Raw genomic sequence first — 21,305 nt, forward strand, 5'->3', positions numbered from 1 at the left:
TTGGTAGGGATCAGGGAGGGTGGGGTGATAGGATTATTCAGTGGGGGAGGGTGGGGTGACAGAATTATTGGGTGCAGGAGGGTGGGATGAAAGAACTATTGGGTGAGAACATGAAGAGGGCTTCTTAGATGCTGATATTGCTCTATGTCTTAATCTAGTGGAAGTCACACCTGTATGTTCACGTTGTAAAAATGTATGGAGCTACTCCTGGGCATACATTCAGAGGGAACCTTAATTCAAAAAGACACATGCACCCCAATGTTCATAGCAGCACTATTTACAATAGCCAAGACATGGAAACAACCTAAATGTCCATCGACAGATGACTGGATAAAGAGGCTATGGTATATGTATACAATAGAATACTACTCAGCCATAAAAAAGAATAAAATAATGCCATTTGCAGCACCATGGATGGACCTGGAGACTGTCATTTTAAGTGAAGTAAGACAGAAAGAAAAAGAAAAATACCATATGATATCACTTATATGTGGAATCTAAAGAAAAAGACAAACAAATTTATTTACAAAACAGAAACAGACTCACAGACATGAAGAACTTATGGTTACCAGTCGGGGAAGGGGGTGGGAAGGGATAAATTGGGAGTTTGAGATTTGCAGATACTAATATATATAGAATAAACAAGTTTACATTGTATAGCACAGGGAACTACATTCAATATCTTGTAGTAACATGGTGAAAAAGAATATGAAAACAAATGTATGTATGTTCACGTATGACTGAAGCACTATGCTGTACACCAGAAATTGACACAACATTGTAAACTAACTATACTTCAGTAAAAATATATGTATATACAAAATGTATGGAGATATACTTACAGTTTATGAATACATATTAAGCTTTAATTTAAAAATCCTACCCTTAAAAAAGGCATGTAAAATAAATTAAGGGCTAACTTAAGTCACCCCTTGAAAACTCCTGCTTTGATGATTATAAAACTATTTTTTGGTCTTTAAATCTAGTAAAAGTGACCTTAAGGAGGGAGGGTACAGCTCAGGTAGTGCATGTGCTTAGCATACACGAGGTCCTGGGTTCAATCCCCAATATCTCCGCTTAAAAACAAAATTCTTTTTAAAGTGACTTTAAGTAACAGTTCACCTATGAGTGCTAGAACCTAAATATATTTCAAAACACTAGTAACATCACAGCAAATCTTGTGTCTGCTCACAGTGTAGAACAGTCACACAAACTAATTATGCAAAAAACTATCTTTCAATGGGATATGTGGCCCAGACTGTTAATTTTCCATTAAAATAGTTTTTCTTCTTTTTTCTGGACACATGCCAATATTACATTTTTCCATACTTTCTAATTGGGTTTGGCCCTGTGATTAAGTTCTTATTGATGGAATTAGAGCCAAAGTGACATGTGCTACTTCCTTGTTAAGGCCTTAGGACATTATTATATTTCTTTCTGTTTCCTGTCAGCTGAAACCCAAGGCAATGCACTCTAATCATGCAAAGTCAAGGCCCTGGAGTATGTCAGAATAACATATAAGGAACTCAAGTTCCTAACTGACTATGTGGAGCAGAGCTGCCCTTTGATCTGGCCCACTCACCTCAGATCTATTATATAAGAGAGAAATAAATCCTTTGTTCTTTCAGCCAGGAGGTAACAATACTTCCTTTTACTTGTAACAGCATCCTTCTTGGAACAATACACCATATCAACTCTATTTGGTCTGTGAAAGTTTGGGGTTTCACAGACCTATGAACCTTCAACATATCTAGAACCCAACAAATCATGCCAATGCTTCATTTGTCCAACTAGGGCATCTAGAGAAAGAAAACAACTACTACATTCTATAACAATCATTTCATAAAAGTATACTATAACATTAAGAAAGGGTGACAAACTTAATTAAAACAAAACAATTCTTCTTAAGAGCGGTGAAAACTTTGTCATGGCTCAGCACCAGCCACCAGTCCTTGAATTGACATTTGTAATGCTGCTTCAAAAAGTCTTCCAAGAAAAAAGTAAAGAAAAAAAAACTTCTTTCAACAATCTCCTAAAATCTGACCATGTGTAATGTATGTATACATGTGTATATATAAGTACTTATTAATATTTTACTATTCAATAATTCTCCAGTCACTTCAGATATAAGTCTGTTTCTCTAGGAAGATAGTATGCCCTAGAACAAGATTAGTAATGTTACCTTTATACACCTCAAAATCTTAATTATGGCATAATGATCTGTAATATATCCTCAAAAATGTCTGTGGCTGAATGTGTGAGAAAGAGGGAGAATACATCAATGCCATACCAATGTCACTTACATAGTAGGGCAGAAATCTAAGAAATGAATCTGTAAACCATAGCTAAATAAAAATACATTCTGAAGGAAGTTGAAGGAACAAAAAATCAAACAAAACAATGCTCACTCTCTTTCTCTTCTGGTCCCAGGCGATTTGGGATCTCCCGGCTCCAGTACAGGCATGGCCAAGTCGAAGAACCACACCACACACAACCAGTCCCGAAAATGGCACAGAAACGGCATGAAAAAACCCCAATCACAACGATACGAATCTCTTAAGAGAGTAGACCCCAAGTTCCTGAGGAACATGCGCTTTGCCAAGAAGCACAACAAGAAGGGCCTGAAGAAGATGCAGGCCAACAATACCAAGGCCATGAGTGCACGTGCTGAGGCTATCAAGGCTCTCCTAAAGCCCAAGGAGGTCAAGCCCAAGATTCCAAAGGGCAGCAGCCGCAAGCTCAGTCAACTTGCCTACATTGCTCACCCCAAGCTCGGGAAACATGCTCGTGCCTGCACTGCCAAGGGTCTCAGGCTCTGTCGGCCAAAGGCCAAGGACAAGGCTCAGACCAAGGCTGCAGCTGCAGCTCCGGATCCAGTTCAGTCTCCCAAATGCGCCCAAGCCCCCACAAAGGCTCCAGAGTAGAGGCTTTCATCTATTGATGTGACGATATAAGGACTAGTGTGACCCCTGGGCAGCTGTCTGCATGGGGCTCATGTCTACCTGTGCTGTTTGTACAAATAAACCTGAGGCAAGATCTGTCAGTCAAAAAAAAAAATGCTTAAAGAAATCTATCTTAATATAGCGCTTAATATAAATCAGTTTTTTTTTAACTATTGCAGAATTGCTCTCCTCATTGCAAAGTGTAAAACCATACCACCTCCGAACTGTTTGAAGTATGCGGCTGCTCCCTTCAATAAATGCAATGGCTTAAAAGTCAGGGATTGTCCTCTCACTTTTACAGCTCTGTAAAACTGGTCAAGACCCTTAAGTGTACCACATGCCCAGTTGTTGATAATTACTAATTTACCTAAGGCACATAGGTGAAAACTTTCAATGATTGTAGCTTAAGTTCTTTTAATACGATAATACGGTCTAAGTCCCCATAGCTGGTTCCTTTAAACCACACCTCATCCCATATCCCCACAACGATTGTCGCCTACGCCCCTCCCTCAAAATAGCAGGGAGAATGAATTCTAACATAATCTAGGGACTCTTAACCTCTTAAAATAATTAAATAACAGTATACGTCTTACTTTCCCCAGAGATCACTGGATTTGGAGTCAAAGGCTTGCTTTGGTATTTAGGAACAGTGTCTTTAGGAGGAAGGCACTTATCTTCTGAGCCTCAATTTGTTTATTTGTAAAAATAAGGATAATAACCTGTATCATGGGGTTGCTCTAAGAAAAACGACAACAAAGAGCGTCAATATACTTTGTAATTCCCTCCTTTCCTAAAACAGCACTTTGTTCATTCGTTTTTTAAAACTTGTAGTGTTTTAAAAACTCACAGCGTTAACTGTAAACTGACCTGGAAGCTCCTTGAAGGTAGGGTCCCCTTCCCAACACCCGGAAAGAGGATCAATAAATACTTATTAAATTCAGCACTTCTTTTCACGAACACAGGGCATTCTGACGGTTACAAACTTTTCCAACCAACTCACACAGAAAGTATTAAGCTACCTATAAACTAGTAACTTAACAGGCACCACAATTCTAGAACTCCGGGGAGGGTGAGGAGATGACGCAAGGAACGGATCACCAAAAGCTGCTGTCCGCCGACTCGTGACGTACTTCCGGCGCGACGCTTTCCCTCCACGCCGGGACAGGGTGGTGGGGGGAGGGAGGCGGTTAGTGGGCTTTAGCGCCTTTTCTGGCGGCGGTAGATTTGAAGCGCTTTAAAGGACCGGACCGCAGGAAGAGGAGGCTGTACTGGTGCAAGTAGGTGGCGCGAAGCCCGTGTTGTTTCGGTGGCGTCCTTTGCAGCAGTCCCCGGCTACGAGAGCGGGAAGGGCCCGAGGAGAGGGGCGGAGTCGGCGCGATAGGCCCGGCCGACTTAGCCGCTTTCCCTTCGAGGTATCTAGGCTACCCGTTCCCAGACGGGGCCCCCAAGGACAGTGGCAGTGGCTTTGCTAGCTGTAGCGGCTGGAGAAGGGTTCCAGCCGTGCCTCCAGGGCCTGGGAAACGTCCCTCCCCCTGCCAGCCCCCGCCCCCTCCACTCGGGCGCACACCTCCCTCCCTGACGCATTTTGCCGCACAAGCTGTAATATGGCGGCAGCGACAGCGGCCTGAACTCTAAGGGAGCCAGGGTGGTTTTTGATGCTTCAAAATCGTAAGACAAAGCACCAATGCGGGGTAGGTGGGAGGATGCGTAAGAAAGCGGGAGGCATTAACTTAACGTCCTGTCAGATTAGGGTTGGAGAGCGGCAATCGAGGAGCCTGGATCACAGGGGTTGAGACTAGACTGAAGACAGGCTTTCCTCCTACTCCGACCTTTTCCTCTCATAGTGGCTGTCGTACGTGGTGAAATGGCACAGGCCACTTAGTTAAGTATTCTCTTAAAACTTAAATCCATGCTCTTCTCTTCTCATCCCAGAGCTGTCTCCAAGCTCTCCCACGTTTCCTGGGAGCTGTGAGCATCGCAGGCCTTTTAGGAGGAGATAATTACTCTTTAGGAGGAAGGTGATGGCTCCATATGCCTTTGGGGGAAGTGTGCGAATTTGGCTCATCTGTAGTCTTTCAAGGTGCTGAGTCGAGGTCTGAGGGATTGGAGGATTCCCAGTCGTTTTGGAAATGTTATAAAAGCACCATTTTGTGCATTGCTGTTAATTTATTCCCGCAACAATACTGTATGCAGGACCAGGTTTTTGCAAATACGTCCGAGGAACAATTAAATGTTTTGGAAATTAGGGGGTACGTTAATTTTCAGTAGCTAAAGCCAGAAAAACAAAAGTATGTGAGTGAAGTGAAGAGCATACATTACATATATTTGGACTTATCAAAGACCTTTCGGTTTTGGTGCTTGTTACTTGTGGTCTTGCAGTATCGGTGGCCACTAAGTAAAGTCTGTCCTTTTGATATTTTGCATATTTTAAATCAGATTTCCTGTCAGGCAGCGTCCATTGTTTATGTAAAGGAAAATGGGTAGCCATTCATAGTAGCATGGACTAGTTCTGTTAGTTATCAGCCACCATCTACAGTTATTCAGTGTTGCTGTTTTAAGAAATATATGTTAATATTCTCCCTAAGAAATACACGCTAATGTCCTCCCTAATTGTTTTACTTATAGGGTATTTCAAAAGAATTAAAATGTATTATCTATGTACTAAGGTGCCTTTACTTGTTATATGTGGTAGGGATCCATACATAATTTAAGAAACTGATTTGAACTGTTTATTACAAATCTGCTACATAGTGGTATTGCACTTTTTTTTGGCTTTATTTTTAGCACCAAGCTTCAATTTTCATTTCATTTAAGTGTCAATGGTTTCGACCTGGTTTAATGCATATATGGTCTCCGAAAGAACTCAGTGTATTTTTATTTCTGCAGGGCAAATCTTGCATTTTGAAATTTGCTACAGGCAGGGTTATACTCAAGAGAAAACTGCTTTAACTGGGACTTTGTACTTTTAGTCCCAGACAGGAAATCTTTTGCACTTTGTTTTAGTTTGAGTGGTAGCTTAAAATGTTCACCAACCTGTGCACACTTAAAAATACAGGCATCAATTTCTGATATTAAAACGGTTATTTTAAAAACATGAATGATTCCTTAACTCATTGATTTTTTAATTGCATAAAGCCTGCTTTTTTATATATTAAGCTACTGTTAATTATGCATAAACTGTAGTTGAAGGTTTATTCATAATTAAACCATTGCACTATGGTCATATGCTGGGAAGTAAAATTATATAAACCATTATCTGGAATATTTGTGAATAAGATAGTTTCTACAGTCAAACTAGTCTTAACCAGAAAACTCTTGCTTTTTTAGGCTTGTGGCGTTGAGTCAATCACTTCAGCTCTCTAGTCCTCTTGTTCTGTCTATAAAATCAGATTAGATCAGATTAGCTGTTTACTTAAAACTTCTAAAGTCTCTACTTTTTTGTTTAGATATTACTAGATTGAATAACATGTTGCTAGGATGGTGTTGGTCTATCTCTGGAGACAATGGGATAAATTTATCATTATAAGAGCTTAGATAGTTGCAGGTACAATATTAAGAATATTAGCTGAATATTTATAAGAATATTAAAAATTTTTTTCCTTGTGATGAGAACTTTTAAAATTTATTCTTAATGACTTTCAAATATATAATACAGCAGTGTTAACTATAGTCATCATGTTGTACATTGCTAGTACTTAAAACTGGAGGTTTATACCTTTTGACCACCTTCATCCAATTTCCTCTCCCCAGCCCCTGCCTCTGGTTATCACAAATCTGATCTCTTTTTCTATGAGTTTGGTGTTTATGTGTGTATGAGCATATGTATGCATGTATTTTTTATTTTTTAGATTACACATATAAGTAAGATCATACAGTATTTCTCTGTCTGACTTACTTCACGTAGCTCATTGTCCTCAAGGTCCATCCATGTTGTTGCAAATGACAGGGTTTCCTTTTTTCTTTTAATGGCTAAATAGTATCCCATTATTTTCGCACGTGTGTGTCTGTCTGTCTCGTATACATGTACATATATATACACACACATACATACTTACCTCACGTTTTCATTTATCTGTTGTTGGGCACTTAAGTTGTCTCCATGTCTTGACTATTTTAAATAATAGTCTGAGCGTGGTGATACAGATACCTCTCTTTATTGCAGTAATTTCATTTCCTACCTATTTTATATTTTTTTTATTGAAGTATAGTCAGTTTACAATGTTGTATCTGTTTCTAGTGTGGAGCATAATGCTTCAGTCATATATGAACAGACATTTCATTTTCATATTATTTTTCACCATAAGTTACTACAAGATATTGAATATAGTTCCCTATGCTATACAGTATGAAATTGTTGTTTATCTATTTTATATATATTAGTATCTGTAAATCTCGAACTCCCAGTTTATCCTTTCCCACCCCTGGTAACCATGAGTTTGTTTTCTATGTCTGTAAGTCTGTTTTGTAAATAAGTTCATTTGTGTCTTTTTTTTTTTTAGATCATGTAAGTGATACCGTATGGTATTTTTCTTTCTCTTTCTGGCTTACTTCACTTAGAATGATCTCCAGGTCCATCCATGTTGCTGCAAAAGGCATTAATTTATTCTTTTTTTTTATGGCTGAACAGTATTCTTTTGTATATATATACCACATCTTCTTTATCCAGTCATCTGTCAGTGGACATTTAAATTGTTTCCGTGTCTTGACTATTGTAAATTGTGCTGCTATGAACATAGGGGTGCATGTGTCTTTCTGAATTAAGGTTCTCTCTGGATATATGCCCAGGAGTGGGATTGCTGGTTCATATGGTAAGTCTATTCCTAGTCTTCTGAGGTATCTCCATACTGTTTTCCATAACAGCTGCACCAAACTGCGTTCCCACCAACAATGTAGAAGGATTCCCTTTTTTCCTCACCCTCTCCAGCATTTATCGTTTGTGGACTTTTGAATGATGGCCATTCGGACTGGTGTGAGATGATACCTCATTGTAGTTTTGATATGCATTTCTCTGATAATCATTTTGTATCTTTTTTAATGTGCATTTGATATGTGTAAAATTGGGATTTTACAGACAATACTGCTTGCTCACTTGCTTTTCTTCACCTAGTATATTATGAATATCTTCTCTTCCATGAGAAGTTTTGGTAATTTTTCTTTTTCAGTTTTATTTATTTTTAAAATAGCTTTTAATAATGGAATATTCTTATGGCGTAAAATTGAAAAGATATAGAAAGTTACATAGTAAAAAATCTTCCTACCCATCTTCCGAAACTACCCATTTCCTCTCCTACCAGATACCTTTATATTAGACAAGTAAACACATTTTTTTAAGTTATTTTAAAAATATACAAAGAAATCATACCATATACATTTCTGTACCTTTTTTTTAAAACTTAAAATGTCTCAGAGATAGCAGTACATAAACAGCTTCCTCATTCTTTTTTATAGCCTGTACATGTACAGATGTAATATGATTTATATAATCTCTTCTGTGGACATTTAGGTTTACAGCCTACAAACAATGGTGCCTTGAGTGACCTTGCACATACCTTATTTTGCAAATGGGTAGGACATATTTTAAAAATTCCTAGGAATGAAGTTATTGAGTCAAGGGGTATTTAATGCATTTATAATATATGTTGTCAAATTTACAGGATTGTCAGTTTTACCCCTTTGTTCCCATCAACAATGTATGACAAAGTCAATATTTTAAAATTTTTTCTCAGGTGAAATATGTTATCTCTGTAGTTTTAACATGTAAGAATATGATTTCCAATGGCTAAATGAATACCATCCATTTCATGAGGGTGTTTACTTAACCAGTTTCTATTACTGTATAACTAGGTTTTTTCCACTATTATAGAAAGCACTACCGTGACAGTATATATGAATTTTTTATACTTAAAATCATTTTAACCATATAATATTGATATCTTTTTTCACTTAACATTTTCCATATTATATTAAAAATTGTATTTTCATAAACAGCATAATAATCTATCATATGTCTTCTAGTTTACTTAACTGTTGTGTTGGACATTTAGGTTGTTTCTAATTACTCACTATTATTTTAAAAAATAAAGCCTAAAAGAAGATTTCATTAAAATGATTGCCCTTAGAGACATTCCAAGAGTTTGAATTACTGAAGTGTTAAGGTTAGAATGATTATGAATATATTCAGAATTCTTGTTCTGTAATGCCAAGTTGCTTAGCAAAATTGTTAGTGCTGTTTATATTTTCAGTTTCACTTTCTGTGGTGTTTTATATTTTTTTATTCCCTTGGGTAGCCTTTGTTTGTTTAATTGATACAGGGACCCTATGATAGTGGTTCTCAAAGATGGGGTAGAGTGATAGTGAGGGGTGTGGGGATTGTCACATAGACTGATATTGAATAGGCAGGACCAAAGATGCTTCATGTTCTGCAGTGAGTAGGATGGACCTAGTCAGTTTTACAGTAAGAAAATTAACAAATCATTCATGTTTGTTGAAAATATTTTTCCAAGTTTTTTTTACCAATTTCCCTTTGAAAAATAGAAATAATACATTTTTTCGTGCAGTCCAAACTGTTTATCTTCATTATTTATTTCATTATTAGTGAACCTGAAAAGCTATTTAACATCCAGAGTTTAGGTAAATATTCACATGTATTTTCCTGTATTCGCATGTATTTTCCTAGTTTCCATTTGAAGGAGTACACAGTTTTGTGAGAAGAGAAATCATTTCCTCAGATCTCCTAGACTGAAATGTTAAGCAGCAATAGTAATTGTGAAAGTGAAACACTTAAAAAATACATTGTTTAAGACTTGAATGCTCTTTTGAAGAGTTTCTTTTACAGATGTGAATTTGTGATAGAAAACTTGGAAAATGGAAAAACAAAAATAAAAATCAGGGAGGAGGATATAGCTCAGTGGTTGAGTGTGTGCCTAGCATGCACAAGGTCCTGGGTTCAATCCCCAGTACTTCCACCAAAAATTAATAAATAAAAACCTGATTACTCTCCCCCCCAAAAAAACAAAACAAAAAACAAATAAAATAAAAGTCACCTGTGACCCTTTCACTTAGAGATAGGCTCTAAATATTTTCATGTATTTCCTACTATTTTATTTTGCTATGAAGATGTATCTTTAAATTTTATTATTTTTTAATTGGGAAACTAGTACATGAACATACTCTTGTTGCCAAAATTCAAACCTTATAGTTAAAGCTAAAGACCTCGTTGACTTTCAGTCCTATTCCTCACTGCACAGTATTGTTTGGAATTATATTATATTATCTCTTAAGACCTTTTTCCTTATTTGTGGAAACAGTATTATTTTAGGGTATTGAAAATACTTACATGCAACTTGCTTTTTTTTTCTTCTCAACTCAACAGATGTTTTGGATATTATATGCAGAGTTTTAAAACTGTTGTATAATATTAAATAGAAAATATATGCCGTAACTTACTCAGATGTTCTTTCAATTTGGGACATTTTGGGAGTTTCCTTTCAGTTACTTGTTATTGCAATGTTGCAAAAAAGCCTTCTCACACATGCCTATCCTTTCATGTATATTTGTTCCCTTATTAAATGTTGGTTTCCTGCCGCAGCCAAGCACTGTTTGAGGCACTGGGAATTAGAGGGGAGCAAAACTGGAGAAGTCTCTCACTTCATGGAGCTTATATTCTAGTAAGAGGAATAGATATAAAAACTTGAATTTATGATAAAATATCAAGTAGCAATAAATGCTGGTAAGAAAAGTAAAGTAGAGTAAGGGGATATAAAGTATTGGAGGGTAGGGCCTGCGCCTTTGAATATACTGGTCAAGAATGGTTTCCATGAGGAGGTGATACTAGAGCAATGACTTAATTTAAAGTGAGGGAATGAACCCACATGAAGATCTAGGGTAAGAGCATTCCACAGAGGGAACAATAAATGTAAAAGACTTGAAGGAGCAGGCCTTGGCTATTGGAAGAACAGCAGGAACACAAAGCTGAAGCAGAGTTGAGGAGAATGTTAGATAAAGTTGTAAAGGTCAACAGGATCTAAAGTATTTAGAGTCATGCTGTCCAGTATAGTAGCCATGAGCCACGTGAAGTTATTGAGCACTTGAAATGTGGCATAAACACACGATTTCTAAGACTTAGTACCAAAAAAAGAATGTGACATATCTCATCAATAACATTTTATGTTGATTATATGCTAAGATAATGTTTTAGACATACTGAGTTAAATAAAATAAGTTTTCTTCAGCCGTAGCAGCTTGTTGGACAAATGATGTTTACTAAGTTTCGAGAGAATCAGGGGTAGAGAAATAGAGTTTTGTGTGTATGTATGTATGTATTTATTTATATGTAAATATTGGGGATTGAACCCAGGACCTTATGCATGCTAAGGATGCACTGTACCACATGAGCTATATCCATGCCCCCATATGTATTATTTTTAATGAGTAAACTTCTTACTGAAGTATATAACATACCAAAAAGTATACAGATTCTAAGTGGAGCTCAACATTTTCCCAAGGCAAACTACCCTGTGTAAGCAGCACTGGATCAAAAAACGGAACAAACCACTATCCCAGTAGCTCCCACTTAGACTCCTAACTCCGAAAATTAGTGGTGGTATTCATTGCAATTTCAAAGTCCCAGAACTATAGAATTGTTTACAATGTGCCGTAGAATTAAGAAAAGTTGGAAAATCATAAAAGATTATGTTTAAAAGGTTAAGGATAATTAGAGACTATTTTCTGAGCTTTCATGACTTTTACCTGGCTTTCAAAATTGGAGTTTATTTTCAAGAACACAGTAAATAGGAAATTAACTGTAATCAAAAACAATTTGGTATGTTTTGGCAATACTTTTCAAGAACACAGTAAATAGGAAATTAACTGTAATCAAAAACAATTTGGTATGTTTTGGCAATACTATCTATACTATTCTCATTTTGTAAGAATAGAAATCTCTGCCTGGGATATTATGGCTAAACAAATAGCTTTAGCAGTTTTTTGGGGAGTAAAATAAATAATTAATTAAACTTATTCTACCCCCAAAAGTAGAGAATTTCAGAAGGCCTGCAAAAGTTACTTAGAAGATAAAGGATAATCAGGTACTAAGTAGTAATTTAATATTTTTCTTGAAGATAGAATAGTTTCCTCAAATTTATGAATTCACTATATTCTCAGTTTCAGATATGTGAATTGAAATTCTATACAAATAAAAAGTTAATGCCACAAACTTGGTAAGATACTAAAATTGCTAAGTTTTTTGTTTGTTTTATTGTTTTCAAGAAGTCTATGTTTGTAGTCCCCTGGAGGATTGAAAGGTGTCTTTTTGCTTTGTTTCATGTGAAACAAATTTTTAGTATATATTGTATCTTTTAGAAATAAAAAGTGGAGGAAGTGAGAAAGTGGTATTTTCTCCCCCTTTTACATGCAGTAATGAATAAATACATAGAGGTTGTATTTTTCAAATTGTTGGTGATTTGGGCAGATTAATTGGTAATTTGGCAGTTTTCCATGTATCTGTTGTTGAGTATTGTAACTTGTGGTTTGTGGAATGTGTAAAATTGATAAGGAATCATGGTAGGTATATGAATCTATATGTTTGATAAAATTGTGTAGAACTAAATAAATACACATAAATGAGTACAAGTAAAACTGGGAAAATGTGAATAGAATCAGTGGGTTGTATGGAATACTACTCAACCATAAAAAGAATGAAGTAATGCCATTTGCAGCTACATGGATGAATCTAGAGATTATCACACTAAGTGAAGCAAGTCAGAAAGAGAAAGTCAAATACCATATGATACTACTTATATGTGTACTAAAATATGATACAAATGAACCTATTTACAAAACAGAAATAGACTTAATAGACATAGCAAACAAACTTATGGTTACCAAAGGGGAAAGGAGGTGGAGGAGGGACAAATTAGGAGTTTGGGATTAGCAGACAAACTAATACATATAAAATAGAGAAACAACAAGATCCTACTAGATAGCATAGGGGACTATATTCAATATCCTGTAATAAACCATAATGGAAAAGAATATGAAAAAGAATATATATATATGTAACTGAATCACTTTGCTGGACACCAGAAACTAACACAACATTATAAATCAACTGTACTTCAGTTTAAAAAAATTAAAAGTAAATTTAAAAAAGAATAAGTGGATAGTATCTGCTTTAAGCTTTTATGCTGTAGTTGTGTTATACTAGTTTTATAAAGTGTTACCATTGGGGAAACACTGTATCTCTGTATTATTTCCTGTAATTCTGTGAATCTACAGTTGTTTCAATAAAAATTTCACTGAACTTAAAATGTCATGCACACTTGCTGGCCTGCTAGCTTAGATATTAGTATTTTCCAAAAAGCATATACATTTCAGTTGGTTTCTGTTCTGAGCAGATGTGTCATTTTTGTAGTCTGTCATTTTGGGTGCCATTTATACTAAGTGCCTTTGTTTCTTCCAGTTTTCACCTTTCTCTGTCATTCTCCACCAAGTATTACAATTCAGACATTCTAAGTCCTTAAAATAAAAAGAATGCCTTATGAAAAGAATGTCTTAAGTAATAGTTATCTGGTATGTAGAGAAAACTATTACATAGAGTATCTCACTTACTGATATTTTTTGTCTATTAGCATATCAGTAAAGGCTATTGTTCATGATCAAAAAATAGCATCATATGTAAAACTTAATGTTGTGCTTTCACTCAGAATGAAAATCTCCCATGTATTACTATTGTTAAAATATCCCACTTTCTTCTGCAATGGTTTATTTTTGGCATTTTGTAGAAATTTGAATGTTTTTATTTTTAAAACTCTACCATTTTAATAAAAATTTATTTTCATTTTCTAGGAGCAAAAGGATTGAATCAGTTTGTCTTATATTTTTCTCTGTTTAAAGGTAATCTGCCTGTTTAGTTCACTAATCATACAGACTTAATATAATTTTCTGTTTGGGGTAGCAATCTAAACTTGGCTGTTAAAATAGAAATTTTACTATAAAATGGCTTTAACCTTTTATATCTTTTGTAGTTGCCTCACACAATGTAATCTAACCTCTAAAAGAAAAGAATAATTCATATGATTTAAGTCATGGAAGTAAATGTTAAAATAAATCTAGACTACATTTCTAGTTTATGCTCCCCTGAGTTCCCCCCTTCCAGAAATTTATGAAAAAATCTTTGCTGTTTCAGTCTGTTTGCTTAAAACTGTATTTTACTCATAGATTGAAGTATTGAAGCCATGGGAATAAAGGTTCAGCGTCCTCGATGTTTTTTTGATATCGCCATTAATAATCAACCTGGTAAGGAAATTAATGTTCGTACTTAACATTTATGCATGAATAATTAATATTTTTAATTAGGAAAGAAATTTAAACCAACTACCTTCTTTTTCAGCTGGAAGAGTTGTCTTCGAATTATTTTCTGATGTGTGCCCCAAAACATGCGAGAACTTTCGTTGCCTTTGTACAGGTTTGTTGACATTTTAACTTGCCCTAATAGTAGTCCCATTTGACTTCAGTTTGCTTTGATTTTTTATTTAACATATTTTCTTCCTGCATATTCCTTCTTTTAGCATGCCTATTATGCAACATTGACTGGACATCAGAGTAATTCTTAGAAATACTAGTCGTGATAGGATTTTATCTGAAATGGATTTCTACACTCACCGAAAAAGCATGGATGCTTTTTAAATGAGCTTTTAAAAACATTTCTGAAGGGAGTGAAAATTCTATAGTTTAAAGAAGTTTATATAGTGCAAGAGGTATATTTTACTGGACAAAAGCTTTTATCATTAATTTTTTTAACTTTTAAATTATTTAAAATTTTCCAGTTCTGTTGAGATATAATTGACATAGCACTGTATAATTTTAAGGTGTACAGCATAATGATTTGATTTATATACATCATGAAGTGATTATCACAATAAGTTTAGTGAATATCCATCATCTCATACAGATACAAAATTAAAGAAGTAGGAAAATTTTTTTTTACTTGGGATTTCGTTATTAATTTTGCTTTAATACTACTTCCTTAATTTCTTTTCTACTGAAAGGCCTACTAATTTTTCTTCTCTATAGGTGAAAAGGGGACAGGGAAATCAACTCAGAAGCCATTACATTATAAGAGTTGTCTCTTTCACAGAGTTGTTAAAGATTTTATGGTTCAAGGTGGTGACTTCAGTGAAGGTAAGACTTCAGTTCCCACAAAGGAAAATCATATATTTATTTTCTTTCTTCTCAGCCCTGGTCAAACAATTAGAAATAGTCATGGATATAGATGAAAAGAAGAGAGCACATGGGAAATAATTTCACTTTTGATGCATGAATTAATTTCAGAAATTTGCTTCTGGATTAAAAAAAAACTATTCATCTCTTAGTAGCCTATCAATATTTGTGTTTGATTTTGCCACAACTAGTAATCCTTTATTGCAATACAAAAACTTTACTTTCTTATTGTAAAAGCATGAAATCATATTTTTAAAGACACTTTGAAAAACAGTAATTTCTGTTAAAAGACCTACATAATCATCATTAGAATCTGAACATTCTTTTTACTACATATCTTAATAGGCTTTGTCACATTTTTTACTGTTGTATCATAGGGGGAAAAAGTAATTTGGGATCTTGTCAGTATTGACTTTCAGTCGATGTCTTACGATTTGCTCTGAACCTTTGAGTACTGTTGATTCAAAGTCATTCAGGTACCTACTTTGTAAGAAGCATTTTGTTTAGGTAGCACCTTCAAGGAGATTACTGTCTTAACAGTTCTAAGAGTCCATGTTTGTCACTTTTAGGAAATGGACGAGGAGGGGAATCTATTTATGGAGGATTTTTCGAAGGTAAAAATGTTTACATTTATATTGCATTTTTAATGTTTTCTGATATTTTATTCATCTGATTTATCTCTGTTGAATCAATAAGATTATTGATATACTAATATCCAGCTACTTCCAACTAAAATGGAGGTTAATTTTCTTGTGAAAAATTTTATGATAGTGTTTTTATTAAGGTAGGATTTTTTTTGTGTTTAGGACATTTGTACATCATGTTATTTGAAGCATTTCAATGATCTATAATAAACTTTTAGAACTGTGCTAGAATAGGAACTTCCATAGCTTGATCTTAATCTTTATTAAGAGATTCAACAGTATTTCTTAGTAACAATATCAATATTTTTAGTGGGTCCATTTTACTATAAAGATTTTTTTTAAATCTTTGATATTCTAAATTTGGCTATAATGTTTTTCCCAAATTTAAGTTTTCTGTCTGGAATTTTTTTTATTAATGTGAAGATCATTTGAAAGATCATTCACATATAAACATATGAGTATGGAATTAATTTCACATTTCCCATCTTTCACTTTTGAGAGTCAGTAAAAATTTTGTTTCACATTCCACTTGCTTTTTTCTCATATTCTAATCCAAGATTAGAAGACAGGCTGCTCTCTGCAATAAGTAATGCCATGGCAAAGGTTAAATTAATGAGTACTGCTCTGTACTAAGAATAATATTATATGTGCCTTTTTGTGCTCAGTAGTGAAACAGATGAAGTGCAAAAGAATCCTATCTAGATTATTTCTCTTGGTTTTTTGGGAGAGTTTCATTTTTTATTTAAATAAAGAAAGAAAGTTGTATTGTTTTTTTCCCAGAAACTATAAAGGACAAATGGAAAGAAAGAGGGTTGATACAGTATTTGAATTTTATAGCAAGGCATTGAACATTAGAAATATTTTAATGTGAAAAGATGGGGAAAGGAATTAATTAAATTTGATTCTCTCTTCTTTTAACCAGACTTTTATCTAAATTTGTCTGTTATTAAAGAGCATATGATATGAACACAAAATATGAAGAAGAGTGAAATTTTGGAAGGAGGTTATACCTGAAATGTAACTTTGTGTAATGTAATATAACTGAAAACTTTGCTTCTCTGTAGATGAGAGTTTTGCTGTTAAACACAACAAAGAATTTCTCTTGTCAATGGCCAACAGAGGGAAAGATACAAATGGTTCGCAGTTCTTCATGTAAGAATTTATGATCTGATGATTTAAAAGATTTAAAATACTTCTTTTTTGGTGTGTCATTTCCATGTGTGCCTGCCACTGGTCACTAATAAATAGGAGAGGGACTGTAAGGGGGAGAACTTTTGAAGGAGGAAGAACAAAGAATTATTGAAGAAGGGAAAATAGTTGAAAAGGGTGTTGAATGTACTATTAAAGTTTTCAAGTAATGAAGACTTGTCAAAAGGACACAGGAGGCAGCTTGAAGCAGGGTGGGGTTCCCACTGGCCCAACTGGCCCAAATTAGGACAAGTTGAAGCATCATAATAATGATAGTATCATATTATCAAATAGAAATCCAAGAGTCTACACAAATATAAATAATAAATTAATAAATAACAAGAGAGAAGGGAAAACTGTTCCTAAGTAGAATGCAGCTAATAAATATAAAAGGAATTAGAGCTGTCCCTGTTTTGCGATTATCTCAGTAATAATTCAGGAAAAAAATTACCTATGGATGGTGTATTTAGAGGGCAGTTTTAACAAAGAACAAGATATTTGCATAGAGTATTTCTTCATAAATTAATTAATTACAAAGAGTAAAATACAGTTGAGCCTCATTATTCAAAGTTTCTGTATTTGTGAATTTGCCTACTCAATTTATTTGAAACCCCAAAGTTAATACTGCTAATATTTTCCAGTTCTAACTAAAATTGTTATCAGAGTTCTTGTTAGCACTTCATATTTTTGGTCATGTCCCTTGGATAAAGATTTTCTCTCTTTAACAACCATAAACTCTTTTGGCCTCAGAAGAACTTAATCTGTCAACACCATGTGAATTATTGTATTCTAGTGTTTTCCTGTTTGATATTTGTAACTCCTTTCAACAGTGAGAAACCTGCCTCCCATTGTGTTTAAAATTTCTACTCATTTGTTGGATTCTAGATTTTAAAATTGCCACCCAAACCACTGTGAAAAGTAACCTACTAACTAGATTTCACTATTTATTTATAGCTATTTCTATCTTTAGACTGAGAGTATAAAGTTAAATTATCATGTTTAAAAATGACTTGGATTACTACTTTTTGATGTAAATTTCTTATAATTTTTGACTCCAAATATGTTAGGTTCGTTAGTTTCTGATTATATTTCATTTGTTCTCCCTCTCAGGTTTTTTGTTTGTTTTTTAAGTTTATAAAACAATATGATTCCAAGAATCAAAACAAAGAGAATACCCTTGAAGTATCATTCCCACCTAACTGCATTCCATTCCCATTCCCCCATTTTTTTCACCACCTATCCATGTTAGTAACCAACCTCATTAGCTTCTGGTTGATTTTTCTGTATTTCTTTTTATAGACATAAGCACAGATACATATTATATTTTCTTGTTTTCCCTTTTTTCTTACACAGTAGATAGTATACATATATAATGTTTTGTTCTTTTCCCTTAAAGATATATCCTAGAAATTACTCTATATCAGTCCATAGAGATCTTTCTCATATTTTTTTTTTTCGCAGATGCATGGTACTCTGTTATGTGTATATACTGTAGTTTATTCACCCAATTGCCTATATATGGATCTTTCTGATTTTTTTAAACAAAAACATACACATTTATTGTAGGCGAATTAGGACATAGATAAAAAGGAGAAAAACAGTCCTATTCCCAGAGCATCTTTCCATTTAATAAAAATGTAGGTAGAATGTTGCATATACTATAAACAACTTTTGGATATAATACAAATCTTTGTTCATCACTAAACATGAATTAACATTTTAATAGTACATGTTAACCCATTGTTTGTACTGTAGCTTTATTTACTTAATCCTATTTTTGAGCATTTGTTTTGCTTCTTGTTTTCAAGCTGCTGCGATGAACATAGTGTACTTGTTGTTTGATGCATTTTTTAAATTCTTTTATATAAGATGCTGGACGTTTACTTAGTGAAATATTTACACATTTTTAAAGCTTTTCATATATAGTGCTACATTGACTTCTAAAAGGGAGTTTGTAGTTTAGTATCAGCAGTAGTGCCAATTTCACCAGATCCTCAGCAACACTGAGTGTTATTTATTTTCCCTTTTTAAAGTAAAATCCTTCCTGTGCTAACCAAAACCCCTATGTTAAATTTATATCATCCTTCATGTATATTCTCAGAATCTTCCAAGTGTTTATTTCTCCTGACCTCTTTTCACTTCTAGATAACACTACTTCTTCTGTATTCTGTTGTTTTTTAAAGGAAACAACTTCAGTTTTTAATCTTTTTTTAAAAAATGTTTTATTGTAGTAACATAAAATTTTTATTTTAACCACTTGTAAGTGTACAGTCGATGGTGTTAATTATATTCACAATGCTGTGCAACTGTCACCGCTGTTTCCAAAACAATTTCATCATTTCAAAGACTAACCATTTCCCATTCCCCTCAGCCTCTGGTAACCTTTATTCTACTTTTTGTCTATGAATTTGCTTATTCTAGATATGTAAGTGGAATCATACAATATTTGTCCTTTTGTGTCAGGCTTGTTTCACTTAGCATGTTTTCAGGGTTCATCCATGTTATATATAGCATGTATCAGAACTTCATTCCTTTTTATTTTTGAATAATGTTCCTTTATGTTTACATACCACATTTTGTTTATCCTTATTCATCTGTTGGTAGACATTTGGGTTGTTTCCACTTTTTGGCTGTTGTAAATAATGCTGCAGTGAATATTGGCATACATATATTTGTTTGAATCCCTGTTTTCTGTTCTTTTGGATGTATACCTAAGAGTAGAATTGCTAGATCATATGGTAATTCTATGGTTGACTCTTTGAGGAACCACCAAACTATTTTCCACAATGGCTGCATCGTTTCACATTCCCACCAGCATTGTATAATAGTTCTAGTTTTTCCACATCTTCATCAACATTTTCTCACTAATCTGAGAGTGACCATGAAAGCACTGAAAGTATCGGTTCAGGGGTTACAAATAAATTACAGTGAGTAAGCCAACAGGCAAATACATAATTTATGAAGTGAGGATTGATTATATCTAGATACAGATTATATACATTGAATGTAACACAACTACATCTATGGTGTACATACAGGTATTTACATTTCTAGGTGGTTTTAGCAAGTTCAAGTGATCATAGCTGTTATGAGGAATAACATGTTATTAGTTTTAAAAATAAAGTGAACTTTTAAAAATACAGTACATGTTAGAATTTTTTTTCAGTAGTATTGTGTGTGTGTTTTAACCAAAGCTTAGCTTAAACCATGTTACTTCCAAATTTCTAGTAACCTTTTTTGATAAGATTTAAAAATAAAAAATTATGCAATGCCCAGCTTAAGTCTGTTGTACCAATATGTCTTCATAGCTACTCAAATGGCAGCTTTCTTAACTCCAGAGCTTTAAGGTTGATGTGGAGAAAAAAAGGATTTGAAAAAATTACTTTTTCCTTACTTTGGGTTTTGTCCAAAGTTTTAATCTAGATCTCTTTCTTCAGTGTGAAGTTAACTATTTTAAGGCTAACAAACCAGGTCCATAGATCTTAGGCAAGTAACATAAGGAGGTAAAGGCTGCTGGGACAAGAAACCAAACTGTTTTGTTGATCCCTGTTTTAGAGAAGACAGGGATACTCAGCCTGACCAATTATTGCCACATGCCAGGTGCTGCGTCTTCCAGTTTTTTCAAAAAGATCTTGAATTTGGATTTTTATGTAGAAGTATCCAAAATTTTAAATATTGGCAGCTAATTTAAAAATTTGTAAACACTGTATAGGCCATTTCTGTTCAGGTCCAACACAACATGTGTGAGGGCATCAGAATACGATCCAGGCTTTAATCATTTAAAATTTAAGGTTGATAAGCACTATTGTTAAACTCATAAACTGGTGGAATGGTTTGATAATTATATGTTCAGACAGTGGAACATTGTGCAACCATGAATATTCAGTAAGGACTCAGTCATATGCAAGAAACATGGATGGATAGAAATAACATTAAAATGTCAGCTTTAATTTCATGTAAGTTTTCAACATGTCTAGGTATTCCTTTTATCATCAGAACAAGTTTTTGAAAATATGTGGAAAGCATCTTACATTCAGTTCTACTTAAGGTATATAAAATTCTGTAATGTTAAAAGAGCATATGATTCTTTGTTTGCTACTTTGTTTCCAATGCAGTTATTTTCTTTTCCTTTTTAGAGATGCTAACTTTATTTTTCTCTGACTTTATTTTTATTCTTCTGTCCGATGACTTCCAAAAGAACAACGAAACCAACTCCTCATTTAGATGGGTAAAGGTTATTTTAATTTATTTCAAAACCTATTTTAAATTAATATTAAAATAAGAAGCTTTTATTTAATTATCTTTACTTGAC

The 21,305-nt window shown here is 34.1% G+C and overlaps 2 protein-coding genes across 5 annotated transcripts in view; both read left to right on the plus strand.

Moving 5' to 3' along the window:
* The first annotated feature begins 2,391 nt into the window (after positions 1-2,391).
* LOC105091070 (large ribosomal subunit protein eL29-like) lies at positions 2,392-3,059 on the plus strand. The gene has a single exon (XM_064485412.1). The coding sequence runs from the start codon at positions 2,463-2,465 to the stop codon at positions 2,922-2,924; it is 462 nt and encodes a 153-aa protein (XP_064341482.1). The 5' UTR covers positions 2,392-2,462; the 3' UTR covers positions 2,925-3,059.
* Positions 3,060-4,070: 1,011 nt separating this feature from the next.
* The window catches only part of PPIG (peptidylprolyl isomerase G), a 35,602-nt gene continuing 18,367 nt past the window's right edge, over positions 4,071-21,305 (plus strand). Inside the window, exons 1-8 of one of the 4 annotated variants that reach the window (XM_010982490.3) lie at positions 4,071-4,219; positions 13,788-13,835; positions 14,160-14,237; positions 14,332-14,406; positions 15,015-15,122; positions 15,731-15,775; positions 16,870-16,957; positions 21,192-21,221. In XM_010982490.3, the coding sequence (XP_010980792.1) occupies positions 14,177-14,237; positions 14,332-14,406; positions 15,015-15,122; positions 15,731-15,775; positions 16,870-16,957; positions 21,192-21,221 (407 nt within the window). In that variant the 5' untranslated portion in view covers positions 4,071-4,219; positions 13,788-13,835; positions 14,160-14,176. Of the gene's footprint in view, positions 4,355-4,533; positions 4,634-13,787; positions 13,836-14,159; positions 14,238-14,331; positions 14,407-15,014; positions 15,123-15,730; positions 15,776-16,869; positions 16,958-21,191; positions 21,222-21,305 lie in introns of those variants that run through there. The other 3 variants (XM_031451605.2, XM_031451603.2, XM_031451604.2) reach the window with 3 other exon arrangements.

The sequence above is a fragment of the Camelus dromedarius genome, chromosome 4, assembly GCF_036321535.1.
Source record: "Camelus dromedarius isolate mCamDro1 chromosome 4, mCamDro1.pat, whole genome shotgun sequence".
NCBI classification, from domain to species: Eukaryota; Metazoa; Chordata; class Mammalia; order Artiodactyla; family Camelidae; genus Camelus; species Camelus dromedarius.